The following is a 20,208-nucleotide window of genomic DNA, read 5'->3' as shown; positions in this document are numbered from 1 at the left end:
GATGCAAGGGGGCCTTAGCAGCTGGCTGACCCAGGATGCCCAAGGTCACCATTCCCTAGACTCTAGGCATCATGCCACATGCTGCACATGCAGCGTCTTTGAGTCCTTGCAGCCGTGTGAGGCACGGTATCATTATTCCCATTTTACAGAGGAAGATACTGAAGCTCAGAGAGTGCCTGAGCAGCCCTGGAGAAGGAGTGTCACTTTTCCTCCATCTCTGCCACTGACTGGCTGGATGCACAGGAGGATTGGGTCTCCAGACAGGACTGTAAAGGGCATGAGGGCTGCTTGTCCTTATCAGAAGTTTCCTGAGCACCAGCCCTTAGAGACAGGGAGGAAGGCAAGAGTGTGCCTTTGAGGAACGCACAAGCCCAGGAGTTCCAACTGGGCTGCAGTGGAGGCTAAGTTGCAGCAGGACTTTTGAGCAAGCATGCACTGGGGCCAGCAAGAGCAACTGGAGGCTGTGGTGAGCAGGGAAGGTTCACAGGAGGAGAGGGACCGGAGCTGGTCATCAAAGGGTGAGGAGGAGTGTGCATTGCAAAGGGGAGCCGTGGGAGACCTGGGAGCAAAGGCCAGAACTTTAGGGTTCGAGGCTGAGCAGGGAAACGACAGGAGAATGAGGGCTCCTCTTTGGCAGCACACCCTTGGTCTCCAGGACAGAGATAAGGTGCAGGAATATGCAGGTGTCCAGGGAAGAGGGTGTCTCTGGGAGGACATGCTTTATGATGCTGGCACCCACCTTGGTGGCAAAATGAGATTTTGCATTTACTATATTCAGAAAACCGTGTGCCTCAGTGTGTGTGTGTGTGTGTGTGTGTGTCTATGTTTGAAGTCTTATGTCAAAGTCCTTTGACATCCATCTCTTTGTCCTTTCCCAGCTACCCTGAGAAGGTTGGCTGGAAATATCCTCAAAGACAGAAAAGAGCGCCGGTGGGAGGAAACGTCTTGCTCATGGCCATGGGGCTCCATCGTTGACAAGCCAAGGCTCAACCGGGGCTGCTGGCTGCAGCTCCATGCTCCTGTCCCCGAAGCTATGCCCAGATCCCCATCCCACCTCCCAGCACCCTGCGTGCCATCTGCCTCCTCCACCCCTAGGCATTCTCCCATGGAGGAGAGAAGCACTCCACTCTGTGTGAGCCCTTGTGTTTTCATCAGACTTCAAGGCCAGGGTCAAGGGTCCATCTTCTCCCAAACCACCTTGCTGGCTTTTAGTGTCCACCTTCCTTAAGGAGTAACAGTCACAGAGAAGGGACCAGCAAGGAGTGAAGCCCTGTTCTGAGCCTCGGAAGGGAGCGGCTGGGAGGTAGTCCTCTGGCAAGGACGTTTGAGGGCCTACTAGTTTGACCCCTTCTTTCCAGAATCTCTAGTGGAATGGCACAGATGACTGAGGGTCTGGGGGGTCTACCTCTGTCCCTTGCCAATAACCGTGGGCACCTGCAAAGCTCTCACCTGGTGCCAAGCACTGCTCTGAGTGCCTTGCACATACACGCTTTTCACACCGCCTGGGGAGGAAGGTACGATTATGACCCTCGTTTTACAGGTGAGGAAAGAGAGGCACAGAGAAGTTAAGTGACTTTCCCAAGGTCATTCAGTGAGTGGCAGAGCTGGGGTTTGAGCCCAGGAAATCTGCCTCAAATAGCTGTTTTGCCTCAATAAATAATAATAACAACAACCACCACAGCTACCATTTGACGACCCCTTCCTATGTGCCTAGTGCTTTAATCTCTCAGAGCAATGCTGTGACTTAGGCGTTGTTCTCCGAATTTCTCATTTCATAGATGAGTAAATCCCGGTTTAGCAGGGCGCCTGGAGTGAGGTGACTGCGGAGGCTCGCAGAATTAGGTCTGCCTAAATCCGAAGCTTCCACCCTCCTCTGCCTCTGTGACTTGCTGCGTGACTTTGGAGCTTTCGGAAACTCAGTTTCCCTGTCTTAAGCCCTCTGCTCCTCTTGCTTTCCCGCTCCAGCAAGTGAGAGTGGACTGGGTTGCCGTGCCGGGCGGGTGTGGGTCGCCGGGCAACTCCGGAGTCTCCCCTTCCCCATCGGCCCCCAGCAGAAGTCCCAGCTCCCGGCGTTTTCTGTCTCGTGGCGAGTTGGGGCGGAGGGAGCGGCGGGAAGGTGCCGGGTGGGCAAGGTCGGAGCTGCGTCACCGAGAGGCCGGCAAGGCCAGGGAGAGAAGGCCCCGCTGTGATTTGGGGAAGGGCCGGGGGGGGGGGGTCCATAAGTCACGTGCTCGGGGCGGTTGTGCAGGAGCGGACTGTCCTCTGGGAACATAGAAGCGCCCCCGACTTGAGTAGGGGCGGGGAGGGAGCGCCGGAGGAGGCAGGTTCTGGGCCAAGGGGATGGGGGTGGGGGCGAGGTAGGGAGCCCGCGGACAAAGGAGGCGGCAGGCGGCCCAGCTGTTTTGAAAAATGCTTCCTGTTTCTTTAAAGGCGCTCGCGGCTCGGGCGGCCGGGGCTGGGGAGGCGGTGGCGGCGGGAGCTGCCTCCTCTCCGGGCGGCGGCGCTGACTGATCTCGAGAACTGGGCTTCTGTGTAAACTGAGGCTAAACAAACACAGATGGAGCGCAGCGGGCGTTCTCCAGAAATGCTGGCAAGGCGGCAGCGACTTCAGATGACACTCTGAGCGCTCCGGGAACGGACAGCCCGGCGGCTTCCCGAAGCCGGCGGCGCAGCTGCCCCGGGCGAGGGGGAGAAAGGGAGAGAGGGAGGGGGAGGGCGGGCGAAGCGGGAGAGCCAGAGACTCCTCGGCGCTGAGCGCGGCGGCGGCCCGGGCAGCCCCACGCCCCTGCCTCGCGCGCCGCCCGCGCCATGAAGCACATCCCGATCCTCGAGGACGGGCCGTGGAAGACCGTGTGCGTGAAGGAGCTGAACGGCCTCAAGAAGCTCAAGCGGAAAGGCAAGGAGCCGGCGCGGCGCGCGAACGGCTATAAAACTTTCCGACTGGACTTGGAAGCGCCCGAGCCCCGCGCCGTCGCCACCAACGGGCTGCGGGACAGGACCCATCGGCTGCAGCCGGTCCCGGTCCAGGTGCCGGTGCCAGTCCCAGTGGCGCCGGCCGTTCCCCCAAGAGGGGGCACGGACACAGCCGGGGAGCGCGGGGGCTCCCGGGCGCCCGAGGTCTCCGACGCGCGGAAACGCGGCTTCGCCCTAGGCGCAGTGGGGCCAGGACTCCACACGCCGCCGCCGCCGCCGCCTCCTGCGCCCCAGAGCCAGGCACCTGGGGGCCCAGAGGCACAGCCTTTCCGGGAGCCGGGTCTGCGTCCTCGCATCTTGCTGTGCGCACCGCCCGCGCGCCCCGCGCCGTCAGCACCCCCAGCACCGCCAGCGCCCCCGGAGTCCACTGTGCGCCCTGCGCCCCCAACGCGCCCCGGGGAAAGTTCCTACTCGTCAATTTCACACGTAATTTACAATAACCACCCGGATTCCTCCGCGTCGCCTAGGAAACGACAGGGCGAAGCGACTGCCGCCTCCTCTGAGATCAAAGCCCTGCAGCAGACCCGGAGGCTCCTGGCGAACGCCAGGGAGCGGACGCGGGTGCACACCATCAGCGCAGCCTTCGAGGCACTCAGGAAGCAGGTACCCGCTCCCCGCCGCACGCCCTCACTGCGCCCGGGGATGACTGCGGGAATGGGTGGGCGAGTGGCCGGGGCGGGATAGAGGTGTGTTTAAGGGGCAAGCTGCCCCGCCCGGTCCGACCCTGGTGCCCAGACAGGTGTGGGCAGTCCTGGGGTATGGATCATAGTTTTCAAAGTGGCTATAAGAGTTGGTTATCTCTGGCCCGAGCACCCCCCGCCCTCAATCCCCGCCTCGGGGGTAACGCTGTCTGCGCGTCTGACTTCAGCCTCCATAGTTCACTTTTATGGCAGCGAGTATTTGCCTGCCGCAGTCCCCTGGGCGCGGTGCGGAGTGGAGAGGGGAAATGTGGGAATCTGTCAGGGGAGGAAGGGGGGAAGCCTTCTCCAGTTGGTGGTGGCAAGGTCCAGAGCGCTGCGGTGGGACAGTCCGGGGGAGCTTGTCAGCCCCTCTTCAGGCCCCAGCAGTGATGCCCCGAACACTCAGGTTGCTTCCAGGCTATGCACTCCTTGCCCTGGCATCCTCAAGAACCCGCGCTACAAGCCTGTGCCCTCTCCCCAGGGATGGGCTCAGGAATGGGCTGGTGGGAGTCTTTCTAGCAGATCCCTTCCTTTCACCCGTGATGAAGCAGGCACCTCTGCCGAGGGGACTGCCTAGTTGGGAGATTCCCTCTGGAGCATCTTCAGAGCCTAGTTCTGGGGTGAGTCCGGGACTTTTTAGTTTGGGGCTGGTGCGGGCTGCCCTCACCAGAGAGTGCCCCTGCGCAGGTAGTGGAGGAATACTTAACCCAAGAATTACCCGTGGTGGGGCGGGACAGTTGCTTGGGCTTCTAGGCTTCTTATTTTCTCAGTGAGAAGGAGCTCTAGGAAGGAGGTGGTGAGTTCTCTCCCACCCCCACACAGGGCGTGGGGAAGGGTTAGGGTAGATGTGGCTGGTTTAAAGGGTGTTTTTTTTTCTTTTTATTTGCATACTCTGCAGCTGACTTGCTGTGTGACTCCAAGAATGTTGCTCAACTTCTCTGGGCTTTATCCAGCAACAAAACATTTCAGAAACCATGATCTTCTTTTTAGATCACTCTTCTCTTGCCCCTGGGGGTTGGGGTGGGGTGGGGCAGTAGTGCCTGTGCCCATCCATGGAAAGGAAATTGAATCCTTGGAGGAAAGAGGCCCTATGACTTTTGAGCCAAAGTGTCTTGCTTGGGCTTGGGGAAAGTGGTCAGTGAGGTGGGGTGGGGGTTGGGGACGGGTGGCTGTCACAGACCAGGCTGGGCCTCTGCCCTCAGCCACACCAGCTGGAACCCTGGGCAGTGGGCCCAGTGGAGCAGTCAGTCCCACCCTGAGCCAGCAGCTCTGTGTCTGCATCACTGGGTAGAGGTGGCGGTGCATGGGGGAAACTGCAACCCACTCCCCAGGACAGAAGGATAACAGAAGGGCAGAGAGATGCCTGTCCACCTGCCCACCTTGCCACTAGGGAAGCCCCTCCCAGACTGGGGAGGCACGTGCCCAGAGCCTCATAGCTGTTGAGTAGCAGGTCAGGGCTGGCACCTAGGGGCTTTGACTGCAGGTTCTGGGCCCTTCTGCTCCTCTATTGCCTCTCTGTATGCTGAGAGAATACTCATCTGAGTGCTCTGTTACATCTCATGTGCCTGCTGGCTTTTACTTCATTCAACAATCAATTCCATCTCATTTGATCTAAACATCATCCCTGTCAAAATTGGATTAACTCATTTTATAATATGGAACACTGAGACCCAGAGATGGAAGGAGACTTGTCCAAGATCACCTAGTGGGTTAGGGAAGATGACAGCAGTTTCTGGAATGCCCTCCTGGCCAAATGCTTCCCACAGTGCCATCTGTATCAGCGTCTTGTACCACCCCCCCAGCCCCCGGCCTGTGATGTTTGTTAACAATCAAGGTAGGGTGCACACTTGGCAGACCCTTTGAGATGAGATTGTTCATCCTGGTCTCCTTTTACTTCCCCCCTTACCATGGGAAGTTCTCTATAAAAAGGGCAAGTTCAGTGTATCTAAGTAAAAGGCACACCCATGCCCTCTCAGGGAGAGCGTGTGTATGCAGTGCAAACACACAGGCAGGTACACACACACACGCTCCTTACACGTGCTCAAGAGCACACACAAATGCACGGTCACAGGAGCGCCTGTTCCTGTTTGTTTCCTCCTTGCCCCAGCCATTCTGCCTCTTCCCTAGAAAGGCTGCCAGGCCATAGTGGGCACCTGCCTGTTAGCTGGAAGGGAAAGAAATACAGCCAGGACGTTTCTGGTCATAGAACCAGGGGCCAAGGCCACACCCACCATGTCCTCCTCACCACCATGGCACCCATTCGACAGAGGAAGTCCTGTGTTCTGGAGGAGCCCCTTCCTCCTCTGGGCCTCAGTCTTCTCTGTAAAATGTACTCCCCACCCCCTCCCCGAATCCAGACGAGCTGCAGCTCTGGAGCTAGGCTTGGGCCTGACTGAAATGGGTCCTTGGAAATGGACAAAAGGCAGATCAGCTCTGCCTGAAATGGGGCCTTGGCCAGTGTGGCACCGAGATGGGTTCTGGGATTGTGGCTCTGGCCTGGGGCTTCATTCTCCTGAGCAGCTTCCTGGTACCATGAAAGAAGCACTGACCTGGGAAACTGGAGGCCAGGCATTGAGTTGTCCCTCCCCTGTATGCCTTCTGTGTGGCTGTGGACAAGTCACTGACCCTTTCTGGGCCTCAGTTGCTGAAGTTGTAAAACGGTAATATTGCTGACCTCATCCAGTGTTGAGAAGAGCAAGTGAGGAAAGGTAGGAGGCCTATAAGAGCAGTGAACATTTCTTTCATTTCATTTCTTTCTTTTTTTTTTTTTTTTTGAGACAGAGTCTCTCTCTGTTGCCCAGGCTGGAGTGCAGTGGTGTGATCTCAGCTCACTGCAAACTCTGCCTCCCGGGTTCAAATGATTCTTCCGCCTCAGCCTCCCAAGTAGCTGGGATTACAGGTGCGCACCACCGCACCTGGGTAATTTTTTGTATTTTAGTAGGGATGGGGATTTCACCATGTTGCCCAGGGTGGCCTCGAACTCCTGAGCTGAGGTGATCCACCCACCTCTGTCTCTCAAGGTGCTAGGATTATAAGCATGAGCCACTGCGCACAGCCAGAGCAGTGAACATTTCTTAAGCATCTCCAAGCTCCTCAGGGCTGGGCAAGGCTCTCGACAGATGAAGCAATAAGAATTCTTTAATTGTTTTAATAACTGTCACAGAAACTAGCATTTATCACATGCTTACTTTGTACCAGGCATGGTGCTAAGCTTGTTATGTGTATTAGTTCATTTAATGAAATAGATATTGTTATTGCACCCCCTGCCCTGTTTCACAGATGGTCACACTGAGTTTCAGAGAGCTTATGTAAGTTGTCCCGGTCTTTTGCCACTGCACGTGGCCTTGTGGGTTTTGTGCTACATGCTTCTTTGGCGCGCTGTTTGCCAGACTCCAGGGTGGCGGTGCCTCGGGGTCATGTACAGTGGCAGCCTGCGTAGCTGTGTGCTGCTGTTGCTGCGGAGCTTGGGTTGGACTCCCAGGGCCCAGACTCCTAACAGCTCTGCTCCTCAGCCTGTCTAATGTCCTGGAGCCATCTACCCTCAGCATGAGGAAGCCAGACAGGCTCCCATTGTGTCATAATCCACTGTCCTCTCAACCAGGAAGGGAGCAGGGAGGGTGGCTGCAGGGCCGCAGGTGGGGAGGTGCAGGTGGGAGAGAGGCCCTCTGGTCTGGTCTGGGCTGGGTGGTGCAGGGCAGATGGTCAGGCCCCAGCACATGCCACCAGCGCAGTTGCACCAGAGCCCTCCCTACCGCCTCATGTGAAGGCCATGTGTGCACAGCTGGCCTGGCTCGGGAGTGGGGCTGCTCCCTGCCAGGTGGGAGGGGTCAAAGGGAAAGGCTGGCCTTGAGGGGTGGTGAGGGAAGGGGCCAGAGTGGCAGGACCTTCTGTCTCACAAGCTGTGCCCACCCTTGGGGCATGTGGTGTGTGTGTGGATTTCCTCTCTCCCTTCAGGGCCCCTCAGGGTTGATGGAGGATGGCAGCAATGGAAGACAGTGCAGGGCCCCGGCTTCTGCCGTGGTCTTCTCCACGGAGGACATGCCAAGCAGCTGGGGCCTGGGCTACCTCCCCTGCTGCCCCTGGAGCCTCCCAGGGGGTCTTTATCGAGTGAACTCAGGGTGGCCCTGGAGGGGGCGTGGGAATGGTGCCCTCAGCACCTCCCTCACTCTGAAACCCCACAGGGTGCAAGGAGGGCATGGGGAGTGCAAAGCAGTCTGTATACCATCCTCTCGGGCAACGAGGGACAGGCCTGCTTGCACTGGGTGCTCCATGCATGTAGGTAAGGGTGACAGAGGCCTTCCTCCTGTTCCGTCATGTCCAAAGTCACCAGGGTGGCTGCTGTGGAGCCTCACTGCACTGAGTGAGTCCTTACCTGAGCCTGCTGTGGGATGTCCATAGTGCTGTCTTCCCAGTTTACAGATGAGGACACTTACAGAGAGGTGACGCAGATTGCTCAAGCCCACAGAGTGACCAGGATCTGTACTGAGGCCTGTCTGGCCCTGGGGCCATAGCTCTTCACCACCAAGACCCAGGTTCTCAGGGTCCAGCCTGGTGGCAGTGCAGGAGGCTGGGATTTTAAAGAACCTATTGAGATAGGCTTTGGGAAGGACATTGAACAGCTCTGGGTAGAGTGGCTTCGCATCGGGAGTCCAGCACTCACTGACCCGAGACAATCAGATGACAATTTCAGTGGAATCCGGTGCTCATCTGTGTGTAGTGGATGTGGCGCTGTTGGAGCTCTATGGGCCCAGGAGTCTTGGTGGGCTTCCAGGAGGGTGTCTTAGGCTGGGTCTGAAGGCTGGGCAGGAGCTGGCACAGAAGCAAGAGCATGGAGGGCTTTGAGGCCTTTCTTGCATTCTCTGGTGGGTTCTCGGCGTTGTTTCTTTAGGAAGTTTTCCCACATTTGCCCCTGCGATCTCATTCTGAGGCAGCAGGTACTCTAATGCCCATTTTACTGGTGAGGAAACTGAGGTCCTGTAAGCTTATGGACCTGCCTAAGGTCACACGGCTGGCCAGGAGTGGAGCCAGGCCCTCAGGCTCCCAGGCCAGTGCTCTTCATGTTTTTTCACGCTTGCTGGAACTGGGTCCAGCTTAGGGTGGGTGGGGTGGAATGTTTTGGGGGCATATGAGACCTCGCGAAAATGCCAAAGTCTGTTCCTCCAAAGTTTAAAAATCCTTGTGGGATGAGCACAAGGCAGATCCTTTTACTTTTCTGGAAGTTGGGCAGTCTGTCGGGAGTGGGAGCCAGGTAATTCCGCCTCCTCCTTTGGCCCGTGTCCTCTGACCAGGGTGAGCCGACAACGGCTGTGGGGGACTCTGTAGGCGGTGGGGGTGGGTGGGCTCTGGGCCTTGCTGTGGATACTCTAAGAGGGATCTCATGGCATCATCAGCCCAGAACTCTCCATCCCCAGCTCAGGAGGGTGGGCTGCCTACCTCCTCACCTTAAGCTATAGACACTTATTCAGATCGCCAAGCAGTTCCTGCTGGCTAACTGGAAAGAGCCCAGCTAAGCCACGAGTTCAAAACCCAGCTCTTCACTCACCAGCTGGGAGATCCAGGAAATTCCTACATGCCTGAGAATCACAGGCTTTTCTGTAAAGTGGAAGTGACCATTTCTACCTCATTGGGCCGCTTAAAAGATGAATACAGACATTGTATTTGAAACATCCACCCTCTGCCTGGCCTTATAGATCATAATAACAGCAAGGTGGCCTGGGCCCAACAGTCACGGAGAATCTGTGCCGCTCAGACTCCGGTGGAAGCTGCTCGATGTAGTCCTTGAAGCTCTGTGAGCTGCCCAGGCATTGCTACGCCGACTTTCCACATGAGGAAACGGAGGCTCTGAGGAGCGAAGGCACTTCCGAAAGTCACACTGCTTGTAAGTGCCTGGAATTCAGACCAGCTCTTTCCACCATACTTCGACGTCCTAGAACCAGAACGGGTGCTAAATTCTCACTTTGCAGTGGCAGCCCAGGCTGGGGTGCCTCTGAGCTGGGCTGTTGGGGGCTAAGGGGCTGCATCCTGGGGCATGGGCCCCAGGAGGATCTGGAATTGGCCAGGTGGTAAGGAGCTGCCCCTAGGGGTCAGGGAGAAGGAGAGGTGAGCAACCTGAAAGATGCCTTTGGTGTCCCTTATGTGACTGCCTCCGGTGTGGTGGTGGGAGCTGGGAGAGCCTAGTGGCTATGTGCCTGGTGTCAGTCAGATGAGTTTCAGGCTCCAACCAGGTCTTAGCTGAGGGATCTGGGGCCAAATATGTCACCTCTTTGTTTTTGTGTGTACAGATGGTGGGGAAGGTTTTAAATGGGCTAATACTATCTGTAAATAGCTACCACAGTGTCAGATATACAGGAGCTCAATGGATGGGTTTCTTCTTGTTAGATCTGGAGCTTGATAGAAACAATAGGGCAAGGTGACATATCTAGGACAGAACTGGCCCAGAACCTGGCATGGAGGCCTCTAGATTGGCCTTGGCCTCAGCTGTCACTTTGTGGTCCTACAGTGACCCTGGATCACAGTGTACAGATCTCTTCCAAAATCCCTGCTCCCTCCTGGAAGCCCAGCTGTTACGGGCCAAGGGCTCAAAGAGCTGGGTCTTTAAGGGAAATCCTGGTGTGGCCTCTGTGTGAAAACAGTGCTGAGGGCTGTGTCACAGAGCTGCACCCAGTCCCCAGAGTCTCCCTCAGGCTGCCACACCCTCCCTGGGGTGAAGAGGAGGCAGAAGTGCTGGCTGGCCCCTGAGACCCCCTTCCCTGCCCCAGGACCACCAGACCTTGTTTATTTGTTCAGGCTGATAAAGCAGGATTCCCTGGACTCTGGCTGGGAACGAGCAAAGTGCATTGTTCTGCCAGCATTTCTGGAATGGGTTTGGAGCTGCAGCCAGGGCTGGGAGTGGGAGATGGGGTGAGGGATGGAAATGCATGGGAGCTGGCTTTCTCTGTTGCCTTCCTCTCCCTCTCTGGGTTTCCTAGTCTCAGCACCCCCAGAGGGTGGAGGGTGGGGCAGGCATGTGTCCTGGCTCCAGACCTCCTGCTTCTCACCCTCTCTGGAGCCCCTCTTTGAGGACCTTCTGCAAGACCAGCCATAATACTTTCACAGACCTCTATCAGGCCTTACTCAATGCAATACACACATCATCTCATTTAATCCTTACCACCTTGTGAGATCAGTCCTGTTCCCGATGTGACAAGGAAACCGAGGCTCAGAAAGATTCTGTCCCTTGCCCAGAGCATTACAGCTAGACAAAGCTAGAGCCAGGAGTTGAACCCGTATGACAAAAAGGTATGCTTAGCTTTACGCCAGATAGCTTCATCTTCATCATCAGAGAGAGGAAAGGTGTTTGAGCCCAGTTCAAAATATTCTAGAGTGAAGATCCAGAGGGAGAGATCATTCATTTGTTCACTCATTGCCTTAATCAACAAACCCTTTGGAGGGCCTGTTATGGGCAGGACCTGTGCTAGGCACTGCAGACATAGCCCTTCCCCCCACAGTTCATAGGGAGACTGAGCGCTAAACAGCCACAATATGGGCAGTTAAGGACAGACGGGGTGCTATTAGGGCCCTGTTAAGGGCAAGCTGTCCCTCCTGGTGTAGGGTGGGGGAGATGAGGGAAAGCTCTTGGACACAGTGAGGTTTCAAGTGAGATCAAAGTGGGTGATGTGTTTAGGGTCCCCAGTCTGGGGTGACTGTCTTGTTCATGCTTTTTCTCCATGCTGTGGCATAGGGATTTCCATCCTTGGCACTATCGACATTTGGGGGCAGGTAGTTCTCTGTTGTGGGGGCACTGTAGGATCCTGTGCACTGTAGGATGTTTAGCAACATGCCCACCTCCGTCCCTGTAATGCCCCCACTCCCCTGTCCCTAGGGGACAAAATCATCCCTGGTTGAGAATCACTGGCCTGAAAGAATGCCTGGCATATGGTGGGTGCTCACCAAATACTTGTGTGGATGCATCGTGCCGTCCCACCCCCTGTGGGATACGGGTTCATCAATAATATGGATGCCACGTGTAGATCCTGAAGAGCCATAGCGATGAGAAAACCAGGAGCCATCATTGCTGGGTTGTTAGCCCTTTAGGTGAACAGTACATTATAGGAACAGTGGGGTCTATTAGTTAGCACCTATCAGATTGATTTTGTGGAGCTATTTCCAGGTTCCAAGACAGAACTCTGTTCAAGTGTACCACCGTCGTTGGAACTTTTTGCTCATGCAGCACAAATATTGGTGGAGAGAAATATTAAAAAGCAAAGGCTCCATCTTTCACCCCATACAAATCCCTGTGCAATTAGTGAGGAGCTAGTTGGTGATGAATCATTGACAAACGTGTCAAGTTTGTTCAGTGCCGTGTGTATTATGCCACCGTTGTCTGCCCAGCAGCACCCCAAGTCCTGAGGGCACAGAGTAAAAGATTTTTAAAAAATGAAAACCAGCCATGTTTGTGTCTTTCCAGCTGAACACTAACACTTTCCTTCCTGTATGTCCCCAGAGTCCCAGGTGTGACATTATAACCTCACTTGAGTGTAAGTTTGCTGAAGCAGGAATCAAGTCATTCATTGTTGCACTCCCCAAGTGCCCAGCAAAACAAGTGTTGCTGAATGAATGAATGGAACATCAGAGCTGAAAAAACAAAATGCCTGTTCTTTCAGAGAGATTCCTGCTCAAGAGGGTGGAGGACAGAGCTCTGTAGTGGTCGTGGAAATTCACTGAGCTTAGATTCAGACTGACTGGATGGTGGGCAGAAGCCGAACCTGTTTCTTCCCCTGCAAAATGGGAATGTGGGTATATCTCAGAGCAGATGAGCTGACGTGTGTGTGTGTGTGTGTGTGTGTGTGTGTAAACAGCAGGTGTGTAGAGCAGATCATAAGATCAGGGTGGAGGGCTCAGATATACCGTAGACAGGCCGCCTCCCATGCCTGCCAGGCTGGGGACTGCGCCCCTGCAGCCCCTCCTGACGCCTTCTCCCCTCAGGTGCCGTGCTACTCGTATGGGCAGAAGCTGTCCAAACTGGCCATCCTGAGGATCGCCTGTAACTACATCCTGTCCCTGGCGCGGCTGGCTGACCTCGACTACAGTGCCGACCACAGCAACCTCAGCTTCTCTGAGTGTGTGCAGCGCTGCACCCGCACCCTGCAGGCTGAGGGACGTGCCAAGAAGCGCAAGGTATGCACCAGCCGGGTGGGCGGTAGCTTCTGGGGAGCATAGGGAATGCAGGGACAGGAACTTGGGGGTGCCCTGCATATGCCCAGAATTCTGAAGGGGCCAGAGAGATCAGCTCTTGGAGGTTTGCTGGGAGTTGCCTCAGCTTCAGGGCTCCTCAAATCCCTGGGATTATAGGTGTGTCTCTACTTCTGATAACCCGCTGCTGGGTGACCTTGAACAGTCACCCAGGGTCTCTGGGCCCCGGTTTGCTCCTCATTTAAATGAAGAGGACCATTTATCTCTAAAGCCCCTTCCTGGCCTTAGGTGCTCTGGTGCTGAATTCCTTGGGTGGCCTCTGATAAATGTCATACCAGGACAAGATTCCCTTGAGCAGGGTGACAGCCCAGGAGAGCCCTTTGGCAGGTTTTGGGAGGGTGGCTTGGCCTGTGGGTTATCTGAGGCTATGCATTAAGGGAAGTGATGGTCATTCATTCATTCATTCTGGAGAGACTGATGAAGCTCCAACCATGTGCTGAGCACACTGGGCAGGGGTATGAAGATGACAAACACATGGTCCTGGTCCCCATGCAGCTCACATGAGGGTCAGGGAGACCCTCTTGTAAGTAGATGAGGGCAGGAGCCCTGTGCTAGGAGCGGTGGAAGGCCAGGTAGAAGAGAGACAGATTCACCCCCCTGCCCACAGGAGTTTGAAAGGGCATCTTAGCGTAAGTGGTGTTTAAGCTGGGACCAGCAGGACAACCAGGTCACCAGGCAGATGAAGGAGGGAACAGCATCTGAGGCAGAGGGAACAGCTTGTACGAAGCCTGATGTGGCTGGCGAAATGCGTGCAGGAGGAAAGGTGTTGGGCACAGCTACAGGTCCCCAGGTGGCCAAAGCTCTGGGCATTCCCAGTCAGGAGTCAGTGCTGAGCAAGGCTTAGTGCAGCCCTCCGGATCTCTGTTCCCAAGTGGCTTCGGCTTTGCGGAGAGCAACAGAGAGTGGGACCCAGACTACTTCTGTGAGGCAAGAGGCCTGTCCCTGCCTAGGGCAGGGGGTGGACCCTGTCATTCTCCATCCATTCTTTCCGCTGGCTCCTTCCTTCCTGGCCTGCCCCTCCCCCATCCCTGACATTCCTCTCCAGACCCCTTTCCAGCAGGCCCCTCTGTGGGTTCTCTGGGTTTCCCAGAGGTCCCCCACGGACTCCAGACTCATGCCAAGGAGGGTCAGGGCACCTCCTCAGGGCTCCCCGCTGCCGCTGCCACGGTAACTGCACGTTGCATTCCTGAGAGTATCTTAACGTGGACCAATTAGACAAAATCCTCATCAAGTGGGTGAGAGAGGAAGCGCCACTGGCGGCTCTGGGCGGCTTTCCTCTGGAAAGTGACACTGGTAAATTAGGGCGTGATTGATGGCTCCCGCAGCGCTCGGTGACAAAGGAGGTTTGTAAACTCTCGGTGAACTTCCCCTGGCATTCAGGCGGTCCGGAGGTGTAGATGGGCAGAGTGGGCAGGCGCCCCGTCTCCATCTCAGCCCCTCACTGCACTACCCCCGCGCCCTCCTCTTCACCCAGGGAAGGCAGAGCCAGCGTGGAGGTCCCGCCTTCCCGGGTTCTTTGAATGGAGCAGGGTCTTGGGCTGGGAGGAGGCTGGACGTCCGGCTGGTGAGGAAAGATGGACAAGTCGGGTGGAGAAGCCCGACAGAGCCAAGCTTTTGGCTTCCCCTGAAATCACCTCAAATCTAACACATCTTAGACACCCTCTGGGCCTGGTCCAACCTCCCCATTGTGGAGAGTCTGGGACTTTACCTGAGGCTACAGATAGTGGTTAAGAGTGTCGCACAGCCCTGAGTTCAAGCCCTGGCTCACCACTCACCAGCTGTGTCATCCTGCACCCATTGCTTAGCCTCCTCCGCCTCAGTTTTCTTGTTGATAAGTGGGGACGGTGGAAATACTCACTCATGGGCTACTGTGAAGATGAAAGGAGTCATTGCAGGAGAGTGTGCGGTGTCTGCATGGTCGCCGTCCTCAGCGTAATGAGCCCCTAAAATGCTTGAGCTCTGAACTTGAGGCTTATCCTATGGGGCTTACTTATGTGGTGAAATTGCCCTGGAGAGGGATTTTGGGGGTCGAGATGGAAGTTCCAGGGTAGGAACTCGTCTGTTTCCTCTCCACCCTCCCTCCCCCACACCCAGCCCGGGCCTGAGGGCACTTCCTGCCTCCTGCCCTGCGTCTTTCCCAGCTGGGTGACCTCCTCACCCAGCTGGGACTCTGGGAGGTGGGGTCTGTATGTCTTTGCCCTAATGACCTTCATGGTCTCACAGACTCACATCATATGTGTGGTGACACATTTATCATATGAAACCACTCAGGAAGCCCTGGCTGGCCCTGCGTCTCCCCATGGGGGCGGGTGTTCATAATTCCAGCCCTTCCCAGACCAGCCCCTTCCATAGGTTTATCTGGACAACCAGGATTTGACCTGGCAGCCTTTGCAAGTGGGGGCATCTCAAGCAGCCAGATTCCTTTCCAGCTCAGGACCCCTGGAGTTGCTGGAGCCCTCGAGCTCCCAGGCGGCCCTTTCAGGCAGGCCCCTGTGTCCCACTTCTGGGCACCTATGCTTTTGCGGCCATAATTGCTAGCTGTCACCCTCTGTCTCTCTGTCTACCTGCCTTTCTCTCTGAGTCTGGCTCACACTGTCCCCCTATTTATCCGCTCTCTTGGTGGGGATGTGTGGCCCCACACTGAAGCCCAGCATAGCTGGGCCTTAGCTGGTCCCCTCGGCAGATGTCCTGCCCCAGGAGTGGACTCGTGGGCCCTGACACTGAGGGGGCCTGAAGCCCCAGGGGAGGGTACTTCTCTGCCTCCTGGGGCCCCTTGTCCTTCCCTTTTTTTGGGGGACTTGAGATGACATTTGAATGAGGAGCACATCTTTAGATGTGTCCTGGCTTTTGAGTTGCAATTGGAACCTCACCAGTTTTATTTTCTTCCTTTTGTGGCCTCCCAGCCTGGGACTTGTGAGGCCCCACCTCCATTTACAGAGATTCTGTTTGGGGAATCAACCCCCAGGACAATCGAACCAACAGATATTCTTTCCTCATGTCTAGGATTATTTCTATGAAAGGACTTGCAAAGGTCTACCAGTAGATTGCACCTGGTTATGAGTTTTTGGGAAGAGGTGACTGAAAGCACGCACTGCTCACTGTGCTCAGTCCTGCCACACCACAGCCTGGGAGCCAGGCAGGGGCCAGGGGAAGCCCAGGAACTTATAGCAGGTGCTGGGAGGAAGAGCCCCTCTTCCCCACCCTTCACCCTCTTCAGCAGGTGTCCACCCACCCTCAACAGGACATGTGACTACTGTAGGGGTCCCCAGATAAGAGATGGGAATCTCAAAGTGCCCTTGGTATTCCCTCCTCCCCTCCCCTCCCCTCCCATCCCCTCTCCTGCCCTCCCCTCACTTCCTCCCTCCCCTCTTCCCTCCCCTTCCCTCCCCTCCCCTCCCCTTCTCTTCCCTTCCCTTCCCTTCCATGAACAGCTATTGAGTACCCTCTATGTACCAGACACAGTGCAGGTACAAAATAATTTACCACATAGTCCCCACCATCATGCAGCGACTGAACACTTCTTGGTCTAGAGGATTTGGGAACCAGGAGTGGTTAGGGTGAGAAAAAGGAAAAGCAAACCAAAGAATTTCTGCTTCTCACACAAATTTCTAGCCATCAGGGGCCATCGGGTAGCTGTGGACTGTGGAGGGGACCCAGGAGGGCTGGAGAGATTGCCCAGAGTCCTGCAGGGGCACAGGAGGGCGGGAGAGGGGTGAGAACTAGAGCCTTCCATCCAGACCTGCTTTGCCGTGTCTGGGTCCAGGAGGTGGGTTCATGGGTTGGAGTCCCCACCACACAGGGTCTGGATTAGCACGCAGTCCCTGGGCCACCACCCTGGGGCTTGCCTCTTGGCATCACCTTGGAGATGGCCCTGGGACAGGAGCGTGGGCCCAGTTTGAGTCTGAATGATATTACAAGTGTGTAGTTTCTCTGTGGGACTCCTCCACCTGACTTCAGGCCACTGTCCCTCTCACGACCACTCAGGGCTGCTGGTCCTTTGCTGTTCCTCTCTGGAAAATGAGATGACCACCTCAGGCCTACTTGCTTCCCAGCCCTTCCTACCCCAATGAGCCATGCTTGCCACTCCATGTGTCTGTGGCTGTGGAAGCCTGCCTGGTAAAGGAATTCCTGACAAGGTGCATGGTGGCCCATAGCTTCACAGTCACCCTCCTGGCAACTCAGTTGCATGTTAACTGGGGTTTAAAGCCTTAGGGTAGAGGACTGCTGACGGGCCTGTCAGGCAGGGTTGCAGAAGCCTGGGAGCAAAAATCTGGACCAAAGGCTGTGAGGCCGCAAGCAGATGCCTGCTGTAGCAGCTGTGATGGCAGTGGTCATCGCTGGTGTGATTGGTGGCCATTTGAACTGTCCCATGCAGGGACTGCTTCCTCAGAGCTAATGTGTCCAAAAGAGGCTGGGCGACCCTCCTTCAAGATGCCCACTTGGGAGGTTGAGCTCAGTGTCCTCTGAGGTCCCTCGCACCCCGAGGAGCTGCACTGTGGGTCCAGGTCAGCATTAAGACTGAGATTTAAAGGGCACTCGGCTCCCCCTCCAAGCCCAGGTGCATCCTTCCGCCCATCTCAGCCCTTCTCGGCAGGGGGTGGGGAACCTGCATTCCTTGGCCAGTGAATCCTCCCCTTCTGGCCCTCACAGATCATGACTTTGAGGATTTGGAGCCCCATTTGGAAGCCCCAGTAGTGCAGAGGCCCATGTCAGAGGCCGCCCAGCAGAGAGACGGGCGGGAGGCCTGGAAGGACTCTGGGGAGTTCAGTTCTGACTCCGGCTGCAGCCGGAGATAATGCACGTTAAGCACCTGGCTCTGGGCCACGTTTCCACAGCTCCTGTTTTTAAAGCAGCAACTCCTGGGAGCTTCTGAGGAGGAGGAGGGGAAAGAGGAAGACAAGGAGGAGGCAGAACTGTTCTTCCACACCTGGGCTGGGTGGGCCACCCCAGATCTATGGAATAGGAAAGCACTGATTTTGCACAAACCAGGGCATCGTCTTCTAATGATTTTAAGCCATCAAGTAGTATAATAATAACTACAACAACAGCTACTCAAATTGATAGCATGTTTTGAGCCCTGGCAATAAATGGCCAGTAAGTTCCTGCCCTCAAGTTGCTCAAAGGCCCTGGTTTTGCATGGGAGACAAGACGAACCAGAAAGTGCTGAGTTGAGTGCTGTACCAGAGGCTTAGCCAGCAAGCTAGACCCCCCTGGGTGGTGTGCCTGCAGCCGTGTGTGCCAGTTCCGGGAAGGCAGGGTCTGCAGGGCTGGGAGGTTTGCTCCTGGCCCTGTGGGTAGTCTGAAGCCAGAGGTGGCAATTAAGCCAGTGCAGCTTCATGAGATCTGTGTCCTCCCTCTTTTCCTTGCTGCTTTCTGGGGACAGGAGGCAGGTCCTAGTATGGCCTGGGTCCCCTTTGGAAGAACGTCTTGGGTGCAGACCCCTGTAGCTTCGGTGCCAGGGACAAGATGAAGGCATATTGGATTTTGTCGGGTGAAGGGGGTTAGGTGTGAGCTGAGGGTGTGTAGGAGGGGCCCCCTTCTGTCTGAGCCCAGGCCTCGGACAGGATCCCTGGGTGCCAGCCCCTTCTGTGGACTGTGGGAGGCGGAGTCTCCAGAGCCGCACCCTGTCTGGATTCAGTTCCACCTATGGCCCCTAGGGTGCCCACCAAGGGGCACTGTCCCAGCTTTGTTCCTACCTCCCATGTACATTGTCAGCCCTGCTAAGGCCTTGTCTCTGAAAAGTGAGGAGCTGTCATTAGTGATTTCTAAGGCCCTTGCCAAGCCCACCTCAATCCTCTTTCTGCTGAAATGACTGACCCCTGTGTTACTTCTCAGGGCATTTCATAGAGATTTGAAAGTCGCTCCTAGAGACTGTTGGGACCCCAGGGCAGTTTGCCCTGAGAATACTGGCAACATCTGATGTTCAGAGAGCGTGGATCGTGTGCCAGGCATGTGCTTGGTGCTTCCCGGGTATCACCTCGTGGGCTCCTCTCACCAACCCTTGAGGTGGGGGACTGGTGTTGCTCTGATGCACAGATGATGAGTCCGGGGCTGCCTGAGCGCAAGGAACTTGCCTAAGATCACCTAACCATTAAGAGAGGTGTGTGCCCCCAGCTCCTACCGCTTCCCTGTCCTGCTTCTCACATGGGAGTGGGGTTGAGGGGAGGTTGGTGGCTCGCATCTCCAACCCCCCTGCCCAGTTATTAAGTTAAATACCAGCTGCTTTCAAAGCCCAAGGAGGCCATCTATGCTGGGGAAAAGGGGGGTGGGTGGGAAACCACCATCAAATTCCCAACTAGCCATAAAAATGGATGCAATTTATTTTTTCTGGCATTCCAATTACATAGACGTTTGTCGCCAGCTGTTTGTTCTAACACGGAGTATTCTCTCAGCTGCCGTTTCTCTTCTCCTATTTGACACTGTTAGGCCATAAGTCTGGCAGGGCCTGGGCTGGAGGGGTCATTGGCTGGGGAGCCTCCCAGGTGAGCTGAGCTGGCTTTCCCTGAACGCCAGCCTCTGAGGTTCCCCGGGTTGTCTCGAGGCGAGGCGCGGGGAAAGGCTGGGGTGCCGCTTCCTCCCTCTTTTCACACTCTCTGCCCCTTTCCTCCTCCTCTTTCTTTTTCTAAATTGCTCCCCACCCTCAACATGCGCTCCCAGGCCCCACCCTTCTCCTCAACACAATGAGAATGAATGAAAACTCAGGATCTCTGACCTAGGGAGAAAAACCAGCTGTTCCTGCTCAGAAAGTCTCTGAGATGTGGGAAGTCCCCTCTGATGCCCTAACTGACCACCCTGGGGAATGCAGAGAACCCCCTGGAGCACCTCTGAGCCAAGATTCCCCTCTGGAAGCCCCTGTGGAGGCTCAGTGGCCCTCGGGACACTGGAGAAGGGGTGTCTGTGTAGGGTGGGGGCTGACCCCAGAGAACGCTGTAGTTCCTTCTGGTGCTCTGTAGTGCTATCGTTTAAGGCACAGGAACGCACACTACGGCGGCCCTCAGCAAAACTGTGAAGTAGTCAAAGTGCAGAGCTTTGGGGCTGGAGACCTGGGTTTGAGTCCTGGCACTGTCACTTCTCGCTCTGTGGCCTTGGGCATGTTATTTGACCTCTCTGATCCCCAGTCCTCTCATCTGTAAAGCGAAAGCACACAAATCTGCCTTGCTGCCTTGCTGAAAGGATTAAACAAGACCCCATATGAGAAAGGGCTGGTGTGTTCCCGGTGAGTGCCAGAGAGGAAATCTCATGAATTTATAGCTACAAGGTAACAACTTAATTGGAACCCCAGGAAGGAACAGCTCAGAAAAGGGCAGTGCCAGAGTGGATGAAT

General features: G+C 55.8%; 1 protein-coding gene across 2 annotated transcripts in view; it reads left to right on the top strand.

Annotated features, from left to right (window-relative positions):
- Positions 1–1,678: 1,678 nt before the first annotated feature.
- ATOH8 (atonal bHLH transcription factor 8) overlaps positions 1,679–20,208 on the top strand; it is a 34,985-nt gene continuing 16,455 nt past the window's right edge. Inside the window, exons 1-2 of one of the 2 annotated variants that reach the window (XM_002811822.5) lie at positions 1,690–3,576; positions 12,618–12,809. In XM_002811822.5, the coding sequence (XP_002811868.3) occupies positions 2,809–3,576; positions 12,618–12,809 (960 nt within the window). In that variant the 5' untranslated portion in view covers positions 1,690–2,808. Of the gene's footprint in view, positions 3,577–12,617; positions 12,810–20,208 lie in introns of both variants that reach the window. The other variant, XM_054547974.2, reaches the window with a different exon arrangement.

This window comes from Pongo abelii, chromosome 12 (genome assembly GCF_028885655.2).
Source record: "Pongo abelii isolate AG06213 chromosome 12, NHGRI_mPonAbe1-v2.0_pri, whole genome shotgun sequence".
NCBI lineage: Eukaryota > Metazoa > Chordata > Mammalia > Primates > Hominidae > Pongo > Pongo abelii.
This window is presented reverse-complemented; position numbering and strand designations above follow the sequence as displayed.